At 50.6% G+C, this 24,607-nt stretch overlaps 2 protein-coding genes across 3 annotated transcripts in view; one reads left to right on the top strand and one right to left on the bottom strand.

Annotated features, from left to right (window-relative positions):
- SZT2 (SZT2 subunit of KICSTOR complex) overlaps positions 1-9,544 on the top strand; it is a 52,365-nt gene extending 42,821 nt beyond the window's left edge. Inside the window, exons 63-72 of the mRNA XM_049617335.1 lie at positions 2,425-2,515; positions 2,661-2,741; positions 2,824-2,898; positions 5,345-5,558; positions 5,964-6,117; positions 6,271-6,393; positions 6,502-6,907; positions 7,037-7,153; positions 8,467-8,535; positions 8,672-9,544. Of these exons, the coding sequence (XP_049473292.1) occupies positions 2,425-2,515; positions 2,661-2,741; positions 2,824-2,898; positions 5,345-5,558; positions 5,964-6,117; positions 6,271-6,393; positions 6,502-6,907; positions 7,037-7,153; positions 8,467-8,535; positions 8,672-8,815 (1,474 nt within the window). The 3' untranslated portion in view covers positions 8,816-9,544. The remainder of the gene's footprint in view (positions 1-2,424; positions 2,516-2,660; positions 2,742-2,823; positions 2,899-5,344; positions 5,559-5,963; positions 6,118-6,270; positions 6,394-6,501; positions 6,908-7,036; positions 7,154-8,466; positions 8,536-8,671) is intronic.
- Positions 9,537-12,251, bottom strand: HYI (hydroxypyruvate isomerase (putative)). Of its 2 annotated transcripts, XM_049617334.1 has the most exons (9): positions 12,014-12,251; positions 11,802-11,914; positions 11,344-11,426; positions 10,663-10,777; positions 10,410-10,488; positions 10,270-10,319; positions 10,087-10,156; positions 9,818-9,952; positions 9,537-9,697 (listed from the first exon to the last, which is right to left on the bottom strand). In XM_049617334.1, exons 1-9 carry the CDS (start codon positions 12,210-12,212, stop codon positions 9,624-9,626), a joined length of 918 nt encoding a protein of 305 aa, XP_049473291.1. In that variant the 5' UTR covers positions 12,213-12,251; the 3' UTR covers positions 9,537-9,623. The 2 variants fall into 2 exon arrangements, with proteins under 2 accessions (XP_049473291.1, XP_049473290.1); XM_049617333.1 differs by lacking the exon at positions 11,344-11,426 and having other exon boundaries at positions 11,803-11,914.
- Between the last annotated feature and the right edge of the window lie 12,356 nt (positions 12,252-24,607).

The raw sequence follows: 24,607 nt of genomic DNA, 5'->3' as shown, positions 1-24,607 counted from the left end.
CGCCGGAGGCTGGGTCGAACCTCCGCAGCGTGTGGGCTTTTTGGGGGGGCCGGCGCCCCCCCCCCCCCCCCCCCCCGGGGGCCCCCCCCTCCCCCCCCCCCCCCCCCCCCCCCGTTCCCCTCCGCCGCGGGCCAGGCCCCACACACCCTTGCTCTCTTCACACGGGTCCCGTTGGAACAACTGGGTTCTCGTGCACGTTCATCCCACCGGGCTGAACATATGCATGAGGATCTTGGACGCTTTCGTGCAGGCCTCCCGCACGTCGTCTAAACCTCGTGGCCACGTTTGTTCGCGGAGCCGTGTACATCCTCACAGGGTTCATGCCCGCGTACGTCTTGTTGCTTACGTGCCGGTGTACAACCACGCATGTGAAGCTCCCAGGCTTCTGAATCTGGGGCTTACTGATTCCTGGCCAGATCCTGCATGGGCCCCTCCTGGTATTTCACATGCTTCGTGGCCCAGGAAGCCCTTCATGGCCCCAGGAAGCTAGTGGTCTCTCTCAACAGAGACCCCTGTGTCTGGCCTGCTCGTGGGCAGTTGTGACAGGCCTGAGTCTTGGGAAGTAGGCAGCTCTTCTGTCATCACCTTTCCTCTCCCCAGAGCACATGAAACATCCATAGCCACCTTCCCTGTTCTGTGTCAAATCTCAAATCCCCGTTTCCGTGGCCCCTGCTTTATGTTCATCTCAACATCTGGGCCTCCAGAGTCTGCGTTCCCAGCCCCTTCCCAGTGGCCATGGGAACATATCTCTTCACATGGCACGGTTACTTTTGGGTCTCCACGTTTGTGAGTTTATCAAGGCGTTCTCTCCCTCCTCTCTGTTTTTAAGCTGGTAAGTTGTACTTCCTTCCTCAAGACACCACTTGGCCCAGAAAGCCAATTCCAACTCCTTAGCATTTCTGAAACCAGCGTTCCAGCTGCCAGGCCTCCCTTGCTCTTCCAGGCATTAGGAGGAGAGGACAGGCCTGTGCCTCTGGGACCTCACCCCTCTCGTTTCTGGGCAACAGGGACTGAGCAGGAGCTCTGCTTGCTGTCTAGACAGGTCCCCCTAAAGGAGTGTCTCTGAGAGACTTCAGCGTCCATACTTTCCATTCAGTGAAGCTCTTCCCGAAACTCTGGATTCCTTTTTTTTTTTTTTTTTTTTTAATTTTTTAATTTTTTAATTTTTAAAATTTTTTTTAATGTTTATTCATTTTTGCGAGAGAGAGAATGTGAGCAGGGGAGGAGCAGAGAGAAAGGGAGACACAGAATCTGAAGCAGGCTCCAGGCTCTGAGCTGTCAGCGTAGAGCCCGACACGGGGCTCAGACCCACAAACCATGAGATCGTGACCTGAGCCAAAGTCGGACGCTTAACCGACTGAGCCATCCAGGCGCCCCTGGATTCCTTTTTAACGTTTTTTTTTTTTTTTTTTTTATTGTTGGGACAGAGAGAGACAGAGCATGAACGGGGGAGGGGCAGAGAGAGAGGGAGACACAGAATCGGAAACAGGCTCTAGGCTCCGAGCCATCAGCCCAGAGCCTGACGCGGGGCTCGAACTCACGGACCGCGAGATCGTGACCTGGCTGAAGTCGGACGCTTAACCGACTGCGCCACCCAGGCGCCCCTGGATTCCTTTTTAAAACAAAAGACACTGGGTTGAAAAATACATTTCTAGAGCAAAATTTATTGTCAGGCCTTCCTTTCTCATCAGTCTTTAACCATTTCCAATCGCTGCCTAAGTCTTGTCCCAATTTCTTTGAGGATTAAATGAGACGCTGCTTTTCCCCAGAGGCTTTGACACTCCCCACCCCAGACTGCCAGCAAGAACTCTGGCAGTTTATAGCTCCTGAAGTGATGAGTGTGTCCCACTGGTCCCTATTTCCCTTCTTCACAGTACCTTCCCTGCTTCTCTGCTCCCCTTGCCTCTGAGTTGAGCAGACCTATGGGACACTGAAGCTGCCGTTTCTTAGTCAAAAAAAAAAAAAAAAGCCTTTTTCCCTCTCAGCAAAAGTGCCTAACTACGGCCTCAAGCATGTGCTTGAATTTGCCTCCTGAAATCTTAGACGTGCATCAGCCTCTCCGTCCCCCCGCTCCCACTGCCCCCAGTACGCATCACGGTGTCTCCCCACAGTCCCAGCAGCCTCTCTCGCACCCTCACCTGACCCTCCTTCTCTCACTGGTAGAGCGAGGCCTGCTGCCTCCCTCCCCATGGAGTACTCCTCTGGCTTCCCCTGACCGCAGCAGCTGCTGTGGAGAGAATCCTGCCCCACGCTCTAGACCTGGACTCTGGTCTCGGCCACTTACCCGACACGGGAGCCCAGGCAGCTCCATCCCCTCTCTGGCCCTGTTTCCACCCCTGCTCGCCCATGAAATGGATTCTAGGTGTGCAGGCCATACCGCCTCACCCGCTGGCCTGCCTCATCCTCTTGTTCTGTTTCCTGCAGCACCAGCCGGCTGCGGGCCATGGCTATCCTTGGAACAGAGGGGCGTGGCTCCTTCTCCTGCCCTAAAACCAAGACTGATGGGAGCCCCAAGGTAATGCATCATTGTGTACCTTCACTGACAGTGAAACCCATGAGGCCCCAGACCCAAGCTAGCATCCCTGATCCTCCCCTGCGGGTTCGAGGCTGGTGAATCTCCAACCCCTGCCCCTGAACCCCGGTTTGTCTCCTTTCTTTAGAGCACTGGCTCTCCAGTCACCACCTACCACCTACAGAGGGCACTGCCCGGGGGCATCATCCTCATGGAGCTGGCTTTTCAGGTGAGCAGGAGGAGCACTGAGTAGGGAGAGCCAGATCCATCTGTCTCTTGCCCCCCTGACCTCATCTTCACCCTCTCTCCAGGGCTGTTACTTCTGTGTCAAACAGTTCGCCCTAGAATGTTCCCGAATCCCCATGGGGCAAGCTGTCAACTCTCAGGTATGTGGTAGGAACAGAGGGAATAGGGGGTCTCGGGCATACTCAGCACATCCCCAGTGTGCTGTGGCCAGTAAGAGGAACACAGATAGTCTGGCCCAGTGGTGATCTGTTGCTGTGGGCTGGCCAAGTCAGTGGTCATTCTGGTGCCATGACTGGGTCATCCACCCATCAGTGTCACTGTGTCGATGGCCCGGAGCTGTTATTCAACCATAGCACTGGAGGCAGAAGGCAGTCCAGCACCGTGGCTGGTCTGGCACTGACAGGAGCCTGGCACTGTGGTTAAGCCATAACCAGAGATGGTCAGCTAGCACATTTGAACATAGTGGGTAACCTGACACATGGGTAGGCCAGTGCCAAGGGCAGTCCTGGCCTAATCTAGAGCTGGAGACAGCCAGACTTTGTCAGTGTCATCACTAACACTTAGAGTGAGGACCAGAGTTCCCAGCCACACAGCATACCCCTGGCCCTTAGTTGTTATTTACATCCCTGTCGGCCTCAGGGCAGAGCCCTGTACCGGTGAGGGCCACACAACTCAGGAGTGCTCAGAATGAGTCAGAGGATTGAGTGAGGTCAGGGACCTAAAGCCCTCTGTACTTGAGTTAGTTCAGCTCCTTCAGGTCATCAGGCATGTCATATGAGGGCCTGTACCTTCTCTGTGCCTCTCATCTAGTTTGAGATCAAGGTCTGACTGGGCCTAGTCAGACTCCTCATATCTGGAATGCTCACGTCCAGCCCATAGATGGTTGCCTTTGACTTGAGTGTGGATCCCTAGTCCACTCATCACAAGATAAGGTGACCTAGAAAAGCGTGGGGACTTTACGTGCAGGAACCTACCTGGGCCAGAGCGCTATGAAGGGAGCTCTGGACGAGCAGGTACGCTGTCCGTGTAGTGCTGTACTGGCGGGGAAGACCCACCCCCGTGACTCTCTCGAGCTTCTTGAAGTCCTTGTGGCTTCTCTGCCCCTGATTTCCATCCAGTTTGGCTCGCTTTGCCCCTACTTGTGTAATCTCTGACCCTACTTAGATTTATAAATTGTTTTATTGTTGCTGTTGTTTATTAAGTGTGGAGTATGTGCTCAGCGGAGAGTTTTCCTCCTGCTGCACACTTGAGGAAACCGATGTGCATGGATATTAATTGCCTGGGCACATGCTAGTTGGTGGCAGTACTGGGGTTGGAATCTAGGTCTGGGGGACGTGAGCCCTAAGGTAACACATCATCGTGTGCCTTCCTAACAGTGAAATCAGTGATGTCCCAGACACCAGTGTCCCCGAGCCTTCCTTTCTTCCTCTTCCCCTCCTCCGTGAGCATCCTGTGACATTTCTTCGGCCGCCTCTCTGGTGCTCATGATAATCGTAGTCCTTGGTTATTTCAGTTTATCACAAGCTCTCTAGCTTTACAAAGACCTTTACTTTATATTCATGTACATGAGGAAACTAAGGCTGAGAGACCATGACTCAGCCAAGATCACACAGCTCCCCTGGCCCCTAGGCTGTCACTTCTTTGACAGCCAGTTATTTCCTTTCCTAGTAACTCCTGTGCCCAGTGCTTCTGATGGAATGGTCGTGTAGATTCCACCATCCCAGCACCGCAGATCCAGCCGCTAACACTCTCAGTGATGGTGATTTCCACCAAGAGAAGCACCAGCTCTGTGTCTCTGCCTTCCTTCCTTCCTCCGTTTGTGGTTCATTCATTCGCAGATCAATTAGAGGAGGCCTACCCCGGCCTAGCCTTCGCAGGATATCCCAGATGAAGCTTTACGATTGAGTAGGAGTTAGCCACATTTGGGGAGCAGGGAGAGCAGCATTCCAGGCAGAGAGAACAAGCAGTTACAAAAGTGTGAAGAGAATGTATGATGTACTGGGAAGAGCGGTGCTTTGATGGGAAGGTAAAGCTGGAGAGATGGGAGGGGCCGGGAAAGACTTTCTAATAGTAAATTACACACCTGGCCTACCCGGATCACCCTGTTTAAAACTGCAGCTGCTTTACTAGATTTTCCACAACCCCACCTTCTAGCGTACTGCCTCCTCATTTATTCTGCCTAACAGTTATCATCCTACCTACCCACTTACTAGAACGGGAGCTCTTGAAGGTAGGGTTTGCTTGTTTCCCGCTGTATCCCCAGCACCCAGAACAGTACCTAGTAAGACACTGAACAAGGATTTTTTGCGTCAGTGAATCTGCCTCAGACTTTATTGGAATCTGGGATAGAGTGAAAAGGCCCATCTATCAAAATGGTCGTGGTTTCACGTCAACAGAGTCACGATACTGTATGAAACAGGGGACGTAATGAGGAGGGCTCCCCATAGAAGTTACTCCGGCAGACGGGGTTCCCCCAGGCCCACAGCAACAGGGTGAATCTTGAACCTCCCATTGATGGGAGAGAAATGGGAATGTGCTGGGCCGTGTGCCATATCCTGACCCAGTCCCCTGCCGCCACCTCCCCAGCTGTCCATGCTGTTCACTGAGGAATGTGACAAGGTGCGGGACCTGATGCACGTGCACTCATTCAGCTACGACTTCCACCTGCGCCTGGTGCACCAACACGTCCTGGGTGCCCACCTAGTGCTGCGACATGGCTACCACCTCACCACCTTCCTGCGACACTTCCTGGCCCACCACCCTGATGGGCCCCACTTTGGTCGTAATCACATTTACCAAGGTCTGTGCCCAAGGGCAAGCCAGTGAACCAGAAATAGACCACAGGGTGTCTCCAAGCCAGGGCCGACGGGACCACTTCCTGGGGCCAGACCTAGTCTCTGCACCTCCTGTCCTGTATTGTTAATCGCCTCAGGTCACTTGGACCCTGTCCCCATGTCTCTGGTTTGTGTCTTTATCTTAAGTTCTTCACGCTGTTTCACATCAAAGTTTAGATCCTGTGTCATGTGTACCCTGCCCTCTGTCTCTCCCGAGCCACTTTTGTCCCATCTCGATGTTCCACAGGAGCTCCCCAGAAAAACAGAGCCAGGCCACTTGTCGATCAGAGCCTTAGGGATTTCTAACCTCCTGCCCCACCCATGCAGTGTGTCTGTCCCAGGCTCAGCATCTCCTGTAACTTGCCCCTCAGGGACCCTGGAGCTTTCCACACCACTCATTGCTGCCCACCAGCTGTATAACTACGTGGCCGACCATGCCAGCTCCTACCACATGAAGCCATTGCGGATGGCGCGGCCAGGAGGCCCAGAACATAATGAATATGCCCTGGTATCAGCATGGCACAGGTAGAGTGGCAAGGGGGCACCAGCATGTGATCTGGTGAAGCTGAGGTCGAGGCCATCCTGGCAGTAGGGAGACAGAGTCTCGAGCAGGAGGGAGGAGGGGGTTGGCTTCATTAGAACCTCAGTGTTGGCATCTCACCCACCCTCATTGTACAGCTCTGGCTCCTACCTGGACTCTGAGGGACTTCGTCACCAGGATGACTTTGATGTGTCTCTGCTTGTGTGTCACTGTGCTGCACCCTTTGAAGAGCAAGGAGAAGCTGAGCGGCACGTTCTGCGGTCAGCAGATCCCCCACCTTGACTGTGCTCGTTGTCCAGCTCCCCTGTGCCCTTGCTCTGAGCGTCTCCTGTTGCGATCACCACATTCCTACCCCTCCCGCCCCCCAGGCTGCAGTTCTTCGTGGTGCTCACCAGCCAACGAGAGCTCTTCCCCAGGCTCACTGCTGACATGCGCCGGTTCCGGAAGCCACCCAGACTGCCCCCTGAGCCGGAAACTCCCGGGAGCTCAGCTGGTAGCCCCGGGGAGGCCTCAGGGCTTGGCCTGGCCTCTGGACCAGCTCCCCTGTTCCCCCCATTGGCTACGGAGGTAGGCGTGGCACGGGCACGGCTGGCTCAGCTGGTCCGGCTGGCCGGAGGGCACTGCCGCCGGGACACCCTCTGGAAGCGCCTCTTTTTGCTGGAGCCTCCAGGGCCTGACCGGCTACGGCTCGGGGGGCGCCTGGCCCTGGCTGAGCTGGAGGAGCTACTGGAAGCAGTCCATGCCAAATCCATCGGGGACATTGACCCCCAGCTGGTAAGCAGCTGTGGATTCTGGAAGGGGCTGGTTTGGATACTAGGAATCCTACCAGCAGCCAGGGTAGAGGGTGCAGAGGCCTCGGGTGGCTCTGGGACAGCAGATCCAGCCCCATGGACCTTCCCCTAGGACTGCTTCCTGTCTATGACGGTCTCCTGGTACCAGAGCCTGATCAAGGTTCTCCTAAGCCGTTTTCCTCAGAGCTGTCGCCATTTCCAGAGCCCAGACTTGGGAACTCAGTACCTGGTAAGTCTCCCTGATCCTCCCCTGAAAGGGGAGACACAGCGGAAGTCCTCATCAGAGAGATGACAGGTGTCCCCCGAAGGAGCCCCAGCCTGCCTGAACAAGGTCTGCTCTGGAAAGAGGCCTAGATGAAATGAGACTACCCGGATCCATGTAAAACCCTTCAAGCACTTGACCCTCAACATGGGATTCGTGAAAACAGCCTAGAGCTCTGTCCTCAAAAGCTCACAAAAACACAAACCTTTGGCTAGAGATCCCGAGGGCCAAGCTCTGGAACTTCATCAGTGGTTGGTCTTAGGGGCAGGAATCCCAGAAAGGGCCTCTGGAGCTTTAAAGCCCCGTTACCCAAAGTGTGGTCCTCAGGCCGGCAGCGGCAGTGGCACCTGGGAGCTTGCCAGAATGCAAACTCTCAGGCCCCACCCCAGACTCAGAACGTGCCTCCTAGCCCGATGCCCAGGGGCGTGTGAGAGACTGAAAGCACTGCCTGGGCCAGGTAGAAAAGGGTTCACGAGAGCATGGAATTAAGAGACTGAAGAGGTGGGCCTGACAAAAGCAGTGGTTCTGGGGAGGAGACGTGCAGAAGAGGGCTTCAAAAGTAGGAGTTGGTCTGTAGAGAGGGGTCCTGCAACCCTGCTTGTGGAGAAGGGTAGTTTCAGGGTGGGAAGGGGCATCTTTGGATGTGGACGTGAGTTGGTCTAGCTGCAGTTGTGCAGGGGGTGTGAGCAGATGGGGTGCTTCTGCGGGTGGTGGGAGCCTGAAGTAGGAGCAGCCTTGGGGGACAGGTGACAAGTGGAGTCTGAAGTCGTGAGGCCCTCCCAGGACCATATTCTAGAAGGTATATGGATGCCAGGAACTGGAGCCCAGGAGGGAGACCTGGGCAGCATCTACATGAACTGAAGCCTGGGAGTAAAGGAATCATGTGGAAGGGATTGCAGAGCTGAGCATAGGGACAGACAGACGTGTCCCAGGGGAGGTCAAAGAGATACGAGACCCAGGACAGGAGGCAAGGAGGGGTCGTGTCAAGTGTAGAGAACTCTCCTTCATTGATACACTTCGGCTTTGTGCGCGGCCTCTCGGTAGATGACCTCTGAAACAGACTTCCGGTCAGGCTGACTGGGAGTCAGTGAGGACGAGGACTGAGGTTCAGTTTAGAGACAAGGTCCTGGGTGACTGTGGAATGCGGGTGGGCGCAGGTTTGGTGATGGACGCAGGCCTTCCTCAAATGGGTCCCACTTCCAGAATGCCCTCGAGGAAGAGGGATGCTGCCTCAGGTGAGACAGACCTCACTCCCCACCTCACTTTGTCTTTCATTGCAGGTTGTGCTGAATCAGAAGTTCACAGACTGTTTTGTGCTGGTGTTTCTGGATTCCCACTTGGGAAAGACGGTGAGCACAGGGGGGAGGGGCTTTGCGTCAGCCCAGTGGGAGGCTCTGCCCGGAGCCTGCTGAGGCTGGGGAGCCCTGCCCCCGGTACCCACTCTGCCCTCCACTCCCCATGGCACCCCCACCATGTTCCCCACAGTCTCTGACAGTGGTTTTCCGAGAGCCCTTCCCGGTGCAGCCCCAGGACAGTGAGAGCCCTCCTGCCCAGCTGGTCTCCACCTACCACCACCTGGAGTCCGTCATCAACACAGCTTGCTTCACCCTCTGGACCCGCCTCCTGTGAGGCCCAGACCAGTGAATGTCATCCTTACTCAAACCATGGATCTGTGAGACTGTCCACTTGAAGCAGGACTGACCAGCCCTTCTGGGCCCAGACACTGACAGACACCGAAGGCTTTGTGACTAGATCTCAGGGGCCTGAGTCGCAGCCTAGCAGTAGGAGCTGCCCCGCTGAGCACCTGCCAGGGTGACCGGCCCAGGGCTCCAGAGGGTCAGGTCAGTTCCCTGAGGTGCCCATCTCCTCTCAGGCCCCTGGACCCTCCCCAGAAAGGGACTCCACCTGCCTGCTGCCCTGGTGGAGTCCCAGGAATTCACACCAGGTGCCAAGCACTCACCCCTGAGAGCTCCTCTGCCTGAATGCTGCCTCTCAAGTCTTTGATTGCTTTCAGCCTCCCTGCATTTTAAGCCCTCTGGTCTTCATTTCCCACGTGAACATCATCGCCAAACATTGTTGTTGAGATAACGACAACTTGGTTCCCATCCCAGCTCTGCTTCTGAAGCCCCTGTGACCACAGGCAAGCCCCATTGCTCTCGGACCCGTGGTTTCTGGTGTGTTAATGAAGAGGTGGGCTCGAAAACCCCCATCTCCACAGTGACACTGGCACAACGGACTGGAGGACTTGAGTGTGAGCTGTACGTCCCTTCTCAACAGGAGGGAAGTAACCCAGGGAGACAGAAGTTTAGACACCGTGTGTCCTCCCCCCACCCAATAACACACAGAGGAAAACGTTCAGCAGGTGGTCTTTTAATTCAGGAGATTTGGGATGCTTGGTGCACTGTCCCACAGAGGCAGGTGGGTGCCGGGCAGGACCTCACTGGCCAGCCTGTGGGCGGCCCCGCCTATCCCAGTAGGAACGAAGCCAGTTCAGGCCCTCTGCTGTGTCTCCTGAGGAGAGAGGGAGGCCGTGGCATCTCGACCCGTGGGGAGAAAAACAGCCATGTCTGCTACCTATCCCTCAGAGCTCCGTTCCCCAGCCCTAGGCCTGGAGCCCCAGCACCCCCTCACCTTGAGGCTGGTACTCGCAGCCCACAAAGCCCTTGTAGCCTTCATCCTCCAGCAGTTGGAATAGATAGGGGAAGTTCAGCTCTCCAGGGCTGTCAGGTTCCCCCCGGCCCGGGACCTGTGCCACCTGCACGTGCCCTGGAGACAGATGTGGGCAGATGTGGGGCCCACGCTCCAGCTGGGGCCCGAGGGACAGATGCGAGGGTCTGAAGGGGTGGGAGGATAGAGGGAGTAACACAGCAGACAACAAGGAGCCAAGAGACCCCTCTCACCAACAAGGGGTAGGAACTCCCGGATGTTTCCTGTCAGGTTGCCATCCATGATCTGCCAATGGAATATGTCCTGCGTAGAGATTACTACAGTCAGAGGCCCTGCAGGGCCCTTTCCCTCACCCCATTCTTCCCAGATGTGGAGAACACGGGCCTTCTGTGAAGCACTCCCTTTCTTCCACTCACCATCTGTAACTGGAGGTTGGGTCTTCCAACCTTCTGTAAGATGGCTGCCGCTGGGAGAGAAAGCGGGGAGAGGGCAGTGAGACACAAGGAGAGCACAAGGATCACACGGGACTGGAGGGGGCACAAGGCTGCAGTCCTACCCTGCTGGGGCGTGTCCAGGAAGTACTGAGGGTCAGTGCTGCGGGTATTGATGGGCTCCAGCAGTCCCACGAGGCTCTCCTAGCATGGTGGACCTGTGTCCCATCAGTCAGTCACTGGTGAAGCCCCTCCCCGTTCCCTGTGAGCTGGGCTAGTGCCCGGCCTTGTGCCTCATCTGTTCTGCCCACCGTGTGCCCCCTCTGCACACATGGGCATTCGTGTAAGTATCGTGTGTCCGTTTGTTCTTGGTCTCACCTGAGCCAAAACCCCAGCCGCGTGCCTCAGGTTCTCCAGAAAAACTGTCTCCATTTCACTCCTGACTGCTGCTCGGTCAGCACCCCGGGGTACTCGGCCAGCCATCAGGTGAATCCTGGGGGGAGACAGCACTGGTGGGGGCTGGGGAGTCCGTCCTGGAAGCAAGGCCCTCCTTTGGCTCCCTGTGGGCATCTCCTCCAGCTGCCTTCCCCCCATCTCCCCTGCTGGTGATCTATCACCTGGCAGTGATGCCCTCCGGCACCCTCACACTCCATGGTCAGCCTGAGGCCGTGCCCTTCCCCAGATGCCTTCTGAGAGACACCCCGTCTTCCTGCTTCAGAGACCTCTCACTCGGCTCTCCCTGTCCATCTCCTTTCCAGTGGTCCTCTCCTCAGGCTGTAAACATGTGTCAGCCTCCCTTTCTAGAAATTATTTTGACCCTTTCCCATGAGTATTCCATGCTGCTTGTCTCCACTTCCTGCATCTGCTCCTTAGATTCTTCCCATCTGCTTTCTGCCCCCACCACTCGCCAGTAATGACCCGTTTCCAGTTCCACTTCAGCCCATTCGCACTCGGTGGGATGTGTTTATTTGATCAACCCCATGGTGTGCCTTCTACCTCCTCCTGTTACCACCTGATCTTTCTCGGCCACACTCAACTCCAAAAGGTCACATTTCCAACCTTAGGAATTCTGCTGAGCAAACGAAGCCTTCCCTGGTCTCTCTCCGCTGCATCCTCGCCTCCAGTGCTCCTTCCATCAAGAGACCCTGTTCAACATCACTACCTGTAAGAAGCTTCCTCTGATCCCAGACAGGTGCCTACTCTGCTCCCACAGCTGCCATGAACTGACCCTTCCTCAACTGGATCTCTGTATGTTTAGCTGGCTACCTCCCTGGTCAGACAGTCCCCAGCACAGGATCCCAGGATGAAAGAGTAGCAAACAGGAGAACCGCACACGACAGATAAAATCCAAAGGCAACTGACAAAGGACCAGGACTGAAGGAGTGGAAAGGCCAGTGCGCTCGGACTCCGAGCTCTCTGACCTGGCGTCCTGTTCTCCCAGACCCCAAACGTGAGGCAGGGTCTGGGAGGAGACAGGGCAAGAAGGGGAGGGGGGTGGAGGAGAAGAGCATAGGATACCTGGGACAGCCCAGAGCCTTGGCGTACAGCACCGCCTGCTCCAGCCCCTCTCGGAAGGCCGCTTGCCTCCCGGGAACGGCCCCCAGCCCCATCTCCCCTTTCTCTCGGTCCCCTGAGGAGAGAACGGACGTCAGCTGCGGCTAGCGTCCCCGGCGCTCCCCGTCCGTCCCCCCTCCCACGACCGCCGCCCCGGTTCGGCCCCGCGGCGCACCGGGGGGCGTGTTGATCAGCACCAGCCGCAGGCCCGCTTCCCGCGCCGCGCGCGCCAGCGCCTCGGGCGACTCCGAGTACGGCCAGGCGACCTCGGCGGCCTCGAAGCCCGAGCTGCCCGCCGCCCGGAGCCGCGCGGGGAGGCCGGGGAGCTCGGGGAACAGCCACGACACGTTGGCCGAGAAGCGGAGCGGAGCCATAGCGGCCAGGGGACACGCTCGCGGGGCAGAGTCCGGGGCCGGAAGGCGGAAGCGGGCGGGGCGGGGGCGGGGGCGGGGCGGGCGCGTGTCGGGAGGCCGACCGAGCGGGGGCGCGCTGGCGCCGCGAGCCGAGCCACCAGCCGTCCGCGCCTGCCTTTTCAGGTTAGAAAAGCAGCGAGCGGGAAAAGACCGCGGATGGTCCAGAAAAGTGACGTTTTTCGAGACCGGAGAAGGGGAAAGGCGGGGAGAGGCGAGAGGGCCGAGCGGAAGGAGCTGGGTCCGGGCGTGGGCGGCACAGCCCCCCCAGCTGCGCGGGGCAGGCGGGGCCTGGGACTCCTGGGCCGAGAGCCGGCGGAGAGGGGCGAGAGAGCCCAGTTAAATTCGAGAAACGTGAACTTTAGCAAAAGACTTAGTATTTTCCCTCATTATAAACACTGTATCTGTTCTTTACGCAGTGTTTGAGGGCTACAAGACCAAATCGGGGGCATTTAAATCACCAGTCAGCGCACCGCTACCCATTAACTCTCCCTTACAGATTAAAAAATAAACTAAGTGCAGGTTTTTTTCTTAGAGACTTCTGATCATACTGTACATACAGTTTTATGGTCTGCTTTTTAATTTAATATGATTTTGTGAGCATTTCCCCGTGTTCTTCAATATCCTTAAAAGTCCTTGCATTTGCTGCTCATTGTCGCATACCCAGGCAGCCCAGAATTTATCCTTTATTGATGGTCATTAGGGCTTTTCAATATTTGTGTGTGCGTATGCTGTAAAAGTACTTTAAAGCACCTCTTGGTTCCATCTCTGAATCTTTTTCTTAGGTTCCTTTGAAATGTCCATTACAGTATTTGCCGGCCCAAAGTCCTATAGGAAAACTGGCCCCACCAGTGGTCTCTGCACTGAGGGGCTACGGAGGGGCAGTTCCCCCTTATCCCTAGCTGATTGGGCCACAGGAGGACATCTGATCCAAGTGCAGCCAAGGCTTCCGCTGGTCTAAGACCCCTTACTTGCCTGGTTTGGGAAGATGATCTGGCCAATCAGATTCTCTTCTTCAAGGTTCCTGGGAGAAAGTCAACTAAGAGGTGGTCTTGCCGGAAGATGATTGTGGCTGTAGAAACAAAATAAGCAGGAGTCAGGTGGAAAGCTAGTTCAGAGATGGGGGTAAGCAAGCACTAGAGCACTATGGGTAGAGGTAGCAACTTGAGAACCTCTGTGTAGAGTCCCCCAGGCTAGCCAACCCCACAGCTGCGGGGGGACTGTGCACTTCCCAAGCTGGGATGTTGACTCTTAGCTGGGCTCTTGTATTTGTAGCCTCTTCATGTTTCTTGAGACAATTCGAATGCGTTTATTTCATCCTTGGGATGAGGTTGGGTTCATCCTCAACCCAAACGATTGGGCAGGTTCACATGGTCAGCAAATAGGTGATTAAGGTCTCAATACTCTGCTAAAATGCTTTTAAAAACTGTAAGTTTAGGGGCTCCTGGATGGCTCAGTCGGTTAAGCGCCCAACTGGATTTCTGCTCAGGTCCCGATCTCACGGTTCATGGGTTCAAGCCCCATGTTGGGTTCTGCGCTGACAGTGTGGAACCTGCTTGGGATTCTCTTTCCCACCCTCTCTGCGCTTCCCTCCCTCCTTAAAATAAATAAATTTAAAAATATATATATTTTGTAAATTATATTCCAACAATACATGAGTGGAAGTCACCTTGGTCTGTTTTCTGTGCTAGCTTTGAGAGAAGGAAGCTCCAAGTACAACGTTAGGCACACCCAACCTCCACTGTCTGTTCTGTCATTGCTTGCCTCCACCCCAAGTCAGGCCCGCTCAGACACCTGGGGTCCAGGCCAGCATCAGAGTTAATCCATGTGGCTAGCAAGTTCTATTTCTTCAGCTCTGCCTCTAAGAACGGACTGCCACCAGCTATTATGATCACCTGATCTCTTGCCCATTTGTTATACTTGGAACTTGGACTTGTCCTGAAACGTGTTTCTCGGGTATAGTCCAATCAGGATGTGACCTCACTAAGTTTAACATTTTAATCAGTCCCAACTCCAGCATGTTTACAGTCCAATGTTGACCGTACAGAATAACATCTAAGGAAAGTAATTCCTTTTTAACACTTCTTTGTAACACTTCTCTGAGTCTGTGAAAAGCCCCACCTGCTGGGGTCTAACCAGGAACAAAATTTGAGCAACATCAGTGGTCCACTCCTTCTTTGCATGTATACTGTTTAGGGCAGCAGAAATGATGTATAAACTAGAGGTGTATGACTCCTTTTCCCCTCTAATTCTCTTCAGCACCTTCCTATGATACATCAAAATAAACGCAAAAGGAGTACGGTGCCCATGAAAATTATTTTCTTTATTCACCATTTGGCTTTCTACCATATACCACTTTGCAACACAGGTATTACACTAAGTTATTATTACAGATCTTGACTCTATGCATCTAACTTTTATCCAAAGAACTCAGTATGACAATGAGTTAAGGTAACAACAATTTGTAAATAGTTACATGGATGATGGCGAAAATTTGAGTGTAGAGTTCAGAGTCTTGTTTGATCACCGGATTGCACTTGCCAGTGTGGTTAAAAAAATTATATACACATGCACACACACACCTGCTGTGAAATACAAATCCAAACCTTAATGAAACTCATTTTACACCTTCCGGGTTGGCAAAAACAATTTTTTTTAATGTTTATTTATTTTGAGAGGGAGAGAGCAAGCGGGAGAGGGGCAGAGAGAGAGGGGGACAGAGGGTCTGAAGTGGATTCTGAGCTGCCATCAGAGAACCCGACTTGGGGCTTTAACTCGAGAACCCCCATGACCTGAGACAAAGTCGGACGCTTAACCGACCGAGCCACCCAGTTACCCCCAGGTTTGCAAAAAATACTAAGCCAGATGTTACCAAATATCGGATTGGATTTGGAACAACTGAAACATTTATTCACTGCTGGTCGACGTGTGAATCACTACAATCACTTTGGAAAACAATCTGGATTACCTCTTCAGGCTGAGCCTTTATATACATTTGATCCCACAGTTCCTTTCCCAGGTATATCCCCTGAAGACATGTTTGCAAGGGTGGACCAGGAAACCAGTGATGATCATGGCAGCACTATTTATGTAGCAAAAATACAAAACTAACCCAATTGGCCACTAATACGTATACATGTGAGTTGCAGGATAGCCATCCAGTGTTGTATGCAAAAGTGAAGGGAAAGCTGGTGGCTCAAATAATAAAATGGAGTTTGCTCTTGTATTCGAGTGATCTCTGAAGAGTTTGGAGAAGTCCGGGTCAAATTCGAAACATCAGTGTGAACATATCAGCTAGATACATCTCAGAAACATCATCTTGAGTGAAAAGCAAAATACAGAGAGTGTGATCCCATTTATATAAAGTCAAAAGCAAGGAAAACCAAACAATATCTTGTGTAAGGATACAAGCATCTGTGGCAGAACTGTGAAGACGGGCAAGTGAATAATGATCACAAAATACAGGATGATGGTGAACCCCAGACGGGGAGGCAAGAGGGGCGCATTGGAGGCTTCAGAAGTAATGGCCATCCCCTTCCTCTTATACTGGCTGAGATGATCACGCATCTACGCACCTCCATTTTATCACTATTCTTTATATCTCACTTGTATTTTATAAATACCATTTTGTATGTTTCAGATTTAATAAAAATGAATTTTTAAGAACCTCTGTACACATGGGGTGCCTGGGTGGCTCAATGGGTTAGGCATCCGACTTCGGCTCATGGTCTCACGGTCCGTGAGTTCGAGCCCCGAGTCAGGCTCTGTGCTGACAGCTCAGAGCCTGGAGCTGCTTTGGATTCTGTGTCTCCCCTTCTCTCCGCCCCTCCCCTGCTCATGCTCTGTCTCTCTCTCTCTCTCAAAAATAAATAAACATTAAAAATTTTTTTAAAAACTTCTGTAAGCATTACTGCCACCTGTTAGCACATTTTATATTAACATCCTTCTGGTAGTATCATCATAACCTCAAGGCTTTTTCTTTTTCTTTTTTTTAATGTATTTATTTGTCTTGAGAGATAGTGTGTGTGAGCAGGAGAGGGGCAGAGAGAGAGAACCCCAAGCAGGCTTGATCCCACCAACCCTGAGATCATGACCTGAGTCGAAACCACCAATCAGATGTTTAACCAACTGAGCCACCCAGGTGCCCCTCAAGGCTTTTTCTATAGACTCAGCTTGTTTGTAATAGACTATAATCACCACTTTTTTGGATTCAATGTGTCACTGCTCCGTGCAGTGGTCTCTTATTGTGTTACCTGCTTAGAACCTATGGTAGACAGCCTGTAAAATCCGCCCCCCCCCCCCAATGATGTCTGCCTCCCAGTCTTCCCACCCTCTCCCCTTGAATGCGGGCTGGACCTAGCAACTTACTTCTAACAATACGGCAAAAGTGGTACAATGTCACCTCAGAGATTCGGTTATAAAAAGGCTGTGGCTTCTGTCTTGGGTGCCCTTTCTCGCTCTTCTACTCACTCGCTCTGCAGAAAACCAGCTGCCAGATTGTGAGCTGCCTGATGGAAAGGCCTGTAAGTCAAGGGACTAATGTCTCTGGCTAACAGCCAGCAAGGATCTGAGACCTGCCAACAGCCATGTGAGTGAGCTTGGAAGAAAGTCTGCTGCCATTAAGCCTAAAGACTGTACCTCCAATAATATCTTAATTGCAGCCTCGTGACAGATAAGGTTTGAATCAGAGATACCAGCTAAGCTACACCTGGATTCCTGACCTGTAGAAACTCTTTGATGTTCGTTGTTTCAAGACACTAAGTTTTCAGGTAATTTGTTAGCAGCAATAGATAACAAATAAAGGATGGTTTTCTTCTTCTGGGATGAGTTCCTTGGTTTGGCAGAACAATTTTGACCATTTCTTCCCCGTAAGGTATAAATGGGTGCTGCCATTTTTTGATATGATTCTCTCCTCCAAGTCACATGAGCTGGTCAATGAATGGGCACCTGACCCAAGTTGGATCAACCATATAACCTGTTACAGACATTGTAGGTCACCTACCCAACTTCTATTCCGTCTTTTCTCCTTCCTAATGGAACCATAGCTCCTGGGGACAGCCCGCCAGAAAGGATAAAGTGAACGTACAGAGCAAAGTAGCAAAGAAAAACCAAGAGGCATTATGTTCAGCTCTTGGGAACTGTAAGGGAATCAACCAGGCTGGTCTTTCTACTTCATCTTAACTCTTTCTAAAAACAAGGTATCCCAGGACTAACTTGCTTCTTTCATCCCAAGATCCAGAATAGTGCACATTTCAGGAAATACTTGCTTCTCTGGGTACTGGGACTATGTATTTATAGCATTTTCTAAATTTATATAATTTCATATAGCCTGTATCAGAGTCTTAATCTTTCAAAGTCATGAGTTTATGCTGATGTTTTTTATTTCACCCAATCTTTTTTTTTTTAATTTTTTGTTGTTTTTTATTTATTTTTTGAGAGAGACAGAGCACGAGCAGGGGAGGGGCAGAGAGCGAGGGAGACAGAATCCGAAGCAGGCTCCAGGCTCTGAGCTGTCAGCCTGACGTGGGGCTTGAACTCACAAACTGTGAGATCATGACCTGAGCCGAAGTCAGAGGCTTAACCGACAGAGCCACCCAGGCGCCCCGATTTCACCCAATCTTCCTTAAGCTCTTTCCTACCTTGTTCTAATACAAGAGCATCTTCATTTCTATTTAACTTTCTTTTTCGAGCTACTGGTCTTTATATCACTTTTACACGGTATGGTCAGATTGGGCTCCACATATCATGTTATGTGTTTTCACATCCAACCGTGCCTAGATTTAAGAATATCGATATTCAAGTGTTACTCTATTATTTTTTTTTGAGCCATTGAGTCTGTATTGCTAAGGCTTTGGAACTTAACTTTCCTGCTTTATTCAGTATGCCAGCAACAGTCCATATCACACAGATTTATGATTGCTTGTGACTGTGTCAAGAAGGAAACTAAATCTTTGGTAAAAATTTTTCTTTCATAGTTTTCTATTGTATCCAAGCACATCATAGAGAAATATCCGTGGTACATTTACATTAGGACTCTATCGCTAAAACTTCAGCACATTTAAATAGAATCATCTCGTATACACAGTACATTGAATAACATCATTATACAAAACAGCATTGAATCATTTTATGAAACTTGTTTGCATGAGTGATCATATAATATTCTTGGAAGAGTATTATAATATTTGCTGTTTCGTGTTATAGACCCTTATCTTTCAAAGGGGAGTCCTATAACTGACCCTTTAGTTTCTTTCTTTTTTTTTTTTAAGTTGATTTATTTATTTTGAAAGAGAGAGAGAGAGAGTGCAAGTCCAGAAGGGTCAGAGAGAGAGAAAGAGAGAGAATCCCAAGCAGGCTCCACGCCACCAGTCAGAGCCTGATGCAGGGCTCGAACTCACAAACCCTGAGATCATGACCTGATCCAAGGTTGGACACTTAACCAACTGAGCCACCCAGGTACCCCTAGTTTCTATTCTATTACTGGTGGTTGGATCACACCCAGATGCTTTCTTGTGCCCTTCTCTTACATATGCATGCTATCAGTAACACACAAGGCCTTGACAGCCTTAACTAATTACACACCCATCCACGTGCAAACTTTAAACTTGGTTAAATACAACCAGTCTATATGTGACTCAAAGGGTACAGGTGTGAATATTCAAAAAAGTGTTTTTTACATTTGGATTTTTGAAAAATCTCAGCAACTCTGACTACAAAATCCTGTCCTTCCCTTGTTTAATTTTTAATTTTTACACACATGAATTCTACTCATGGTGTTATGTGTATATTTTTTGCAGCTTGTTTTTTTCCAGTATATAATCCAATATATGTAGGAAGTCATTTTTTAGGAAAATATGAATAAACTCCGTTTACCTTACTGTTCTCTTCCCCTTTCTTTGGCCATTCTTTCAACAGCATTTGATTCCAAAACATGAAGTTTTTTTGTTTGTTTTTTTAAGATTTCATTATTAGGTAATCTCCATACGCAACGTGGGGCTCAAACTCAACCCCTAGATTGAGAGTCACATGTTCAGGGCACCTGGGTAGCTCAGTGGGTTAAGCATCTGACTCTTTATCTCAGCTCAGGTCATGATCTCATGGTTCAGGAGTTTAAGCCCCTCATTGGTCTCTGTGCTGACAGCACAGAGCCTCCTTGGGGTTCTGTCTGTCCCTCTCTATGCCCCTTCCCACTCACGTGCATGCACTCTTGCTCCCAAAAATAAATACATAAACTTAAAAAAAAAAAAAAAAGAGTCACATGTTCTATCGACAGAGCCAGCTAGGCACCCCCACCCAAATATGAAGGTTTTTTGTTTTTCTGTTTTCATTTAAGTAATCTACACCCCATGTGGGGCTTGAGCTCATGACCATGAGATCAAGAGTCACATGCTCTTCCAACTGAGCCAGCCTGGTGCCCCCAAATATGAAGATTTTTATCATTCCCCTCTTGATGGACAAGATTGCCTCCAAATCGTCACTATTACAAACAATAAACATGCTTGTATATGGGTTTTTTTTTTTTTGCTTGTGTACAAATATGAATATTTTTCTTGCATCTATCCCGTAAGTGGACTTGTGGTGTCAGAGGACATGTACATTTAAAGCTCTAATTCACCACTAAATTGCTCTTTGAAGGGCTTTCTCAATTCACATTCCTTCTGACAGTCTGTTAGAGAACCTGTTCCCCTCCATCTTCATCAACACTCAAGAATATCAGTTTTTTTTTAATTTTTTATGTTTATTCATTTTTTGAAAGAGAGAGACAGAGCACAAGCAGGGGTGGGACAGAGAGAGAGGGGGATACAGAATCTGAAGCAGGCTCCAGGCTCTGAGCTGTCAGCACAGAGCCCGACGCAGGGCTCGATCTCACGATCCGCGAGATCATGACCTGAGCTGAAGTCGGATGCTTGACCGACTGAGCCACCCAGGTGCCCCAGAATATCAGTTTTTAAGATTTTTGCCAACCTGAAAGGGAAGAAACATTTAAAAACTCAAGTCCTTGATTATTACTGAGATCAAAGATCTTTCCAGATGTTTCTTTGCCATTGTTATTCCCTCTTCTGTGAATTGCTTATCGGTAGCCTCTGTCCACTTCTCAACCGGATTCCCAGTGTCCTAATGCGTCGATTTGTAGGTGTTCTTTATAGAAAGTCCAGATATTATGTCTTCAGGTTTTTTGCTTATCTCTCACTTTATTTAAAGCAACATTTAGGAGTCCTGCCTTTCACGGAGCTTCCTGTTCCTGTGTAGAAGGAGGCCTGCCCTCCATGGGGAAGGCTCCGGGCCTCCTGTCCCACCTTCTCTGTCTTCCCCACTGGAAGGAGTGACTCATGTGCTTGGTAACTTGGGCCTGAAGGAGTAGCCAAATTGCTCAGCTCAGTCTCTTCCTCCCTGTTGTCTGTGAGAAAGCACACATCCCAGTCTGCCCAGGCCACCGGTGTCCCAGGGCCGGTCCCCCCGAGGGCGGGCCATCAGCAAACCTGCTTGCCTCGCAGACCTAAGCCATATTGTCCAGCCTCGGTTGTGGTAGTCATAAAAGTAATATTTGTATCTCCATCTGTCCCACACTCCTGTGTCTATCTCTTGATGGGTTTTTGTATCAGTCAGAGTCCAAACAGAAAACAGATGGCACATTCAAATTAGGATAATTCAAGAGGTTTTCTTTAAAGGCACTATTTAGGAAGGTGTGGGCAGGGTGTAGGGGAGATACCTGAGATAGCTCAGCAAGGTAGGGCTGGTGCCAGCAGCCCTGCCACCGTCCCTAGGCCCGAAAAGGTGAAAGGTTTGGGGGGGTGGTGACTCCAATCTGGCGGAAAGGTCATGTAGAGATAGCCGCCTTCCAAGTTGCAGAAGCCCTCAGTTGAAGGACACTGACAGCTTGAAGCAGCCTGTAGAGTGGAAGCCTGAGAAATGCACACCCTGACCTTGCTCTCCTTTCCCCTTCAAATCTCCCGCTTCCCTCCGGCCTAGGTAAACCACACGTCACCAGAGAACAAAGGGAACCCGCTGATGTAATCAACATAGGCCCGCCTCCTTGGACAGTGAGCAAGGAGGAAATAAGCTCTGGAGGGACAAACAGTGTATCTGGCCCCGTTCGTCTCTCTTCCTCCCTCAGGATACATGCTTACCCTTCATCTGAGGGAAAAACTCAACGTCCCAGTCAACGGGATGCACAAAATCCCATTGGCTACTGTTTTACCACGAGACAATCTCAGCCCGGCATCAGCCCTCCTGAAAGCTAAAACTTTACTACCACTGATGTTCTTTGGATAAGGAATCAGGTGAAAGTGAGGAGCGTGTGTCAGCAGAATTTGGAAATGGCCTCTCCAACTCCTGCTCCCTGGTGTTTGCACACCTTCTCGCGGATATTCAACCAAACCCTAATCTAGGTACTGCTATAAAGAGATTCTGCAGATATAATTAAGGTCCCAAACCAGTTATGAAAGGGAGATTGTCCCGGGTGAGCCTGACCTAATCAGATGAGTTTTTGAAAGGGTGAGAGCTCTTCCTGGAGAAGATCTGGATATATGGAGGCCTCAGTTCTATGGCCACAGGGAACTGGACTCTGCCACAACCATGTGCACCTGAGAGAGGACCCTGAGCTCCAGACGAGAATGCAACCTAACTCTGATATTGGCCTTTTGAGCTGAGAACCCAGGCAGGCATGGTGAATGTGGTGACCTCTGACCTCCAGAATGTGAGCTAACGAGTGGTATTCGTGATAACTCCTTGGGTAGCCACAGAAACCAAACAGGGGCAGACAGTAAAGTCACAGAAGCATAGCTGTTACCATCCACATGATTGTAGCTCGTCATAAGGCCTAAATCGTATCCCGGCGGTCTGCTTCCAATGCTCCATCCAAGTTCGCTTTGTCCTCCTCCAGCACCTCAACGGGATGAGCTTCCCTACCTGGTGCAATGACTCGTACCTTCCTTCCCGTAGCAGCTGTGTTCTCAGTTTTCCACCGACCAGAGCCTTGTATCCTCGCCCCCTGCTGGGCAGCAACGCAGTCTCCCCCTGGTGACCAGGAACAGTTACCCCAGGCCAGCTAGAGAACCTCTTCCCTGGCTGTGTAGTGACCTGAGGAACCTAAAATGAGCAGAGTACATTTCAGCTGCTAGTTCATTAGCACCGTGGCCATGCTTTCTGGTGGAAGAATTACTACTGTGCACAGTAGAACCTTCAGATCCACTAAAGCCTAGGGTTCTTTTTTGTTTGTTTGTTTGTTTTCAATGTTTTATTTATTTTGGGGGGGAGGGGAGGTGGGGGGGGGGGACACAGAATCCGAAACAGGCTCCAGGCTCTGAGCTGTCAGCAGAGAGCCCAACTTGGGGCTTCAACCCACAAGCAGCAAGATCATGACCTGACCTGAAGTTGGACGCTTAACCGACTGAGCCACTCAGGTGCCCCGAACCTTTGAGGTTTTTTATGTGCCCCTTTTCGAAGGCAAATGTGTCCTCCCTGAACCCAGAGGTAATTGCTATCCCAAATAGGTGTTGATTACTTCACTGCTTCTCTTTATAGTTTTATTATATATATTTTTTTTTAATTTTTTAAATATTTATTTGTTTTTGAGAGAGAGACAGAGCATGAGCGGGGCAGGGGCAGAGAGAGAGGGAGACACAGACTCCGAAGCAGACTCCAGGCTCTGAGCCGTCAGCATAGAGCCCGACACGGGGCTCGAACCCACGAACCGTGAGATCATGACCTGAGCCAACATTGGACGCTTAACTGAACCACCCACGTGCCTCGGTGTTATTTTTAATGTTTATTTATTTCGAGAGAGAGAGAGAGAGAGGGAGAGAGTTTGAGCGAGTGGGGGGAGGGGCAGAGAGCGAGGTTAGAGAGAGTCCCAAGCAAGTTCCGTGCTTTCAGTGCAGAGCCTGACTCAGGGCTCGATCCCGCAGACCATGAGATCATGACCTGAGCTGAAACCAAGAGTCAGACACTTAACCGGCCGAGCCACCCAGGTCCTCCAATAGTTTTATTATATATATTTTACTATGTAATATTATATATAATACTACACATTGTTTAGTTTAGCCTGTGTTGTGAAATTACACTGTATGTTTTCTTTGGGGATTTGCTTTCTGTCCTGACATTAATGCCATTAATGCGTGAGACTCATTCTTGCTAATGCGCGTTGCTAGTTGGTTTTTACGGCTATGTTACGTTGTATTACATTGTACGGATGTATTGCAGTTGATTTGTTCTCCGGTTGATGGGTATTTGAGTTTCCAGTTTTCCATAATCATGAGTAAGGCTGCTATAAACGTTTGTGTATAGATTGTAGTGCAAACACAAGTTTTCATTTTCCTCAGAAAAATACCTAGGTGTGTGATTGCTGAGAGACATGTTAAGTGTGTGTTTAACTTTGTGAGACACTCCACCAAATTGTTTCCCAGAGTAGCTCTGCCTTTTCGGCAGCCTCTCAGGCGCCCTGGGAGAGTCCCAGCCTCTCTGTCTCACCATCACCACTGACTGCTGTCAGCTCTGATCTCCTGGCTTCGTGAACCATCCTGACAGATGCATGGCAATATCCGGCGGTGTTTTTCTTTGCTCTTCCCTAAGACCTAATGATGTCGAGCATCTTTTGATTTGCTGATTTGCTATCCAAATATCTTTTTTTTTTTAATTTTTTTTAACGTTTATTTATTTTTGAGACAGAGAGAGACAGAGCATGAACGGGGGAGGGGCAGAGAGAGAGGGAGACACAGAATCCGAAGCAGGCTCTAGGCTCTGAGCCATCAGCCCAGAGCCCGATGCAGGGCTCGAACTCATGGACTGTGAGATCGTGACCCGGGGTGAAGTCGGACACTTAACCGACTGAACCACCCAGGCGCCCCTCCAAATATCTTTTTGAGGGAAGTGTCTGTTAAAAGTATTTGCCTACTTTTAAATTGAGCTATTTTGTTATTACTGAGTTTTGAGAGGTTTTTTTTTTTTTTTATGTATTCTAGACACATATCCTTTGTCACATACGTGTTTTGCAAATATTTCCTCCCAGTCTGTGACTTGACTTTTCATTCTTCAACAGTGCCTTCCACAGAGCAGAAATGTTTCATTTTGATGAAGCCTGACTTTTTTAATTAACGTTTTTATTTATGTTTTTAAAAAATGAATCATGCTTTTGGCGTCATATATAAAAAACCCTTTGCCTACTCCCAGGACACAGTCATTTTCTTTCATGTTTTCTTCAAGAAGTTTTACAGTGGTAGGTTTTACATTGAGCCTACAATCCATTTCGAGTTAATTTTGGTATAAAGTGAAAGGGGTGGGCCAAAGTTCAGTTTTCACATGTGAATATTCGATTGTCCCAGCGCTGTTTTTTTGAAAATAGCATCCTTTCTCCACATTTG

The sequence above is a fragment of the Panthera uncia genome (assembly GCF_023721935.1).
Source record: "Panthera uncia isolate 11264 chromosome C1 unlocalized genomic scaffold, Puncia_PCG_1.0 HiC_scaffold_4, whole genome shotgun sequence".
Lineage (NCBI taxonomy): Eukaryota > Metazoa > Chordata > Mammalia > Carnivora > Felidae > Panthera > Panthera uncia.
Note: the sequence above shows the minus strand (reverse complement) of the source record. Positions and strands in the feature narration are given on the sequence as shown.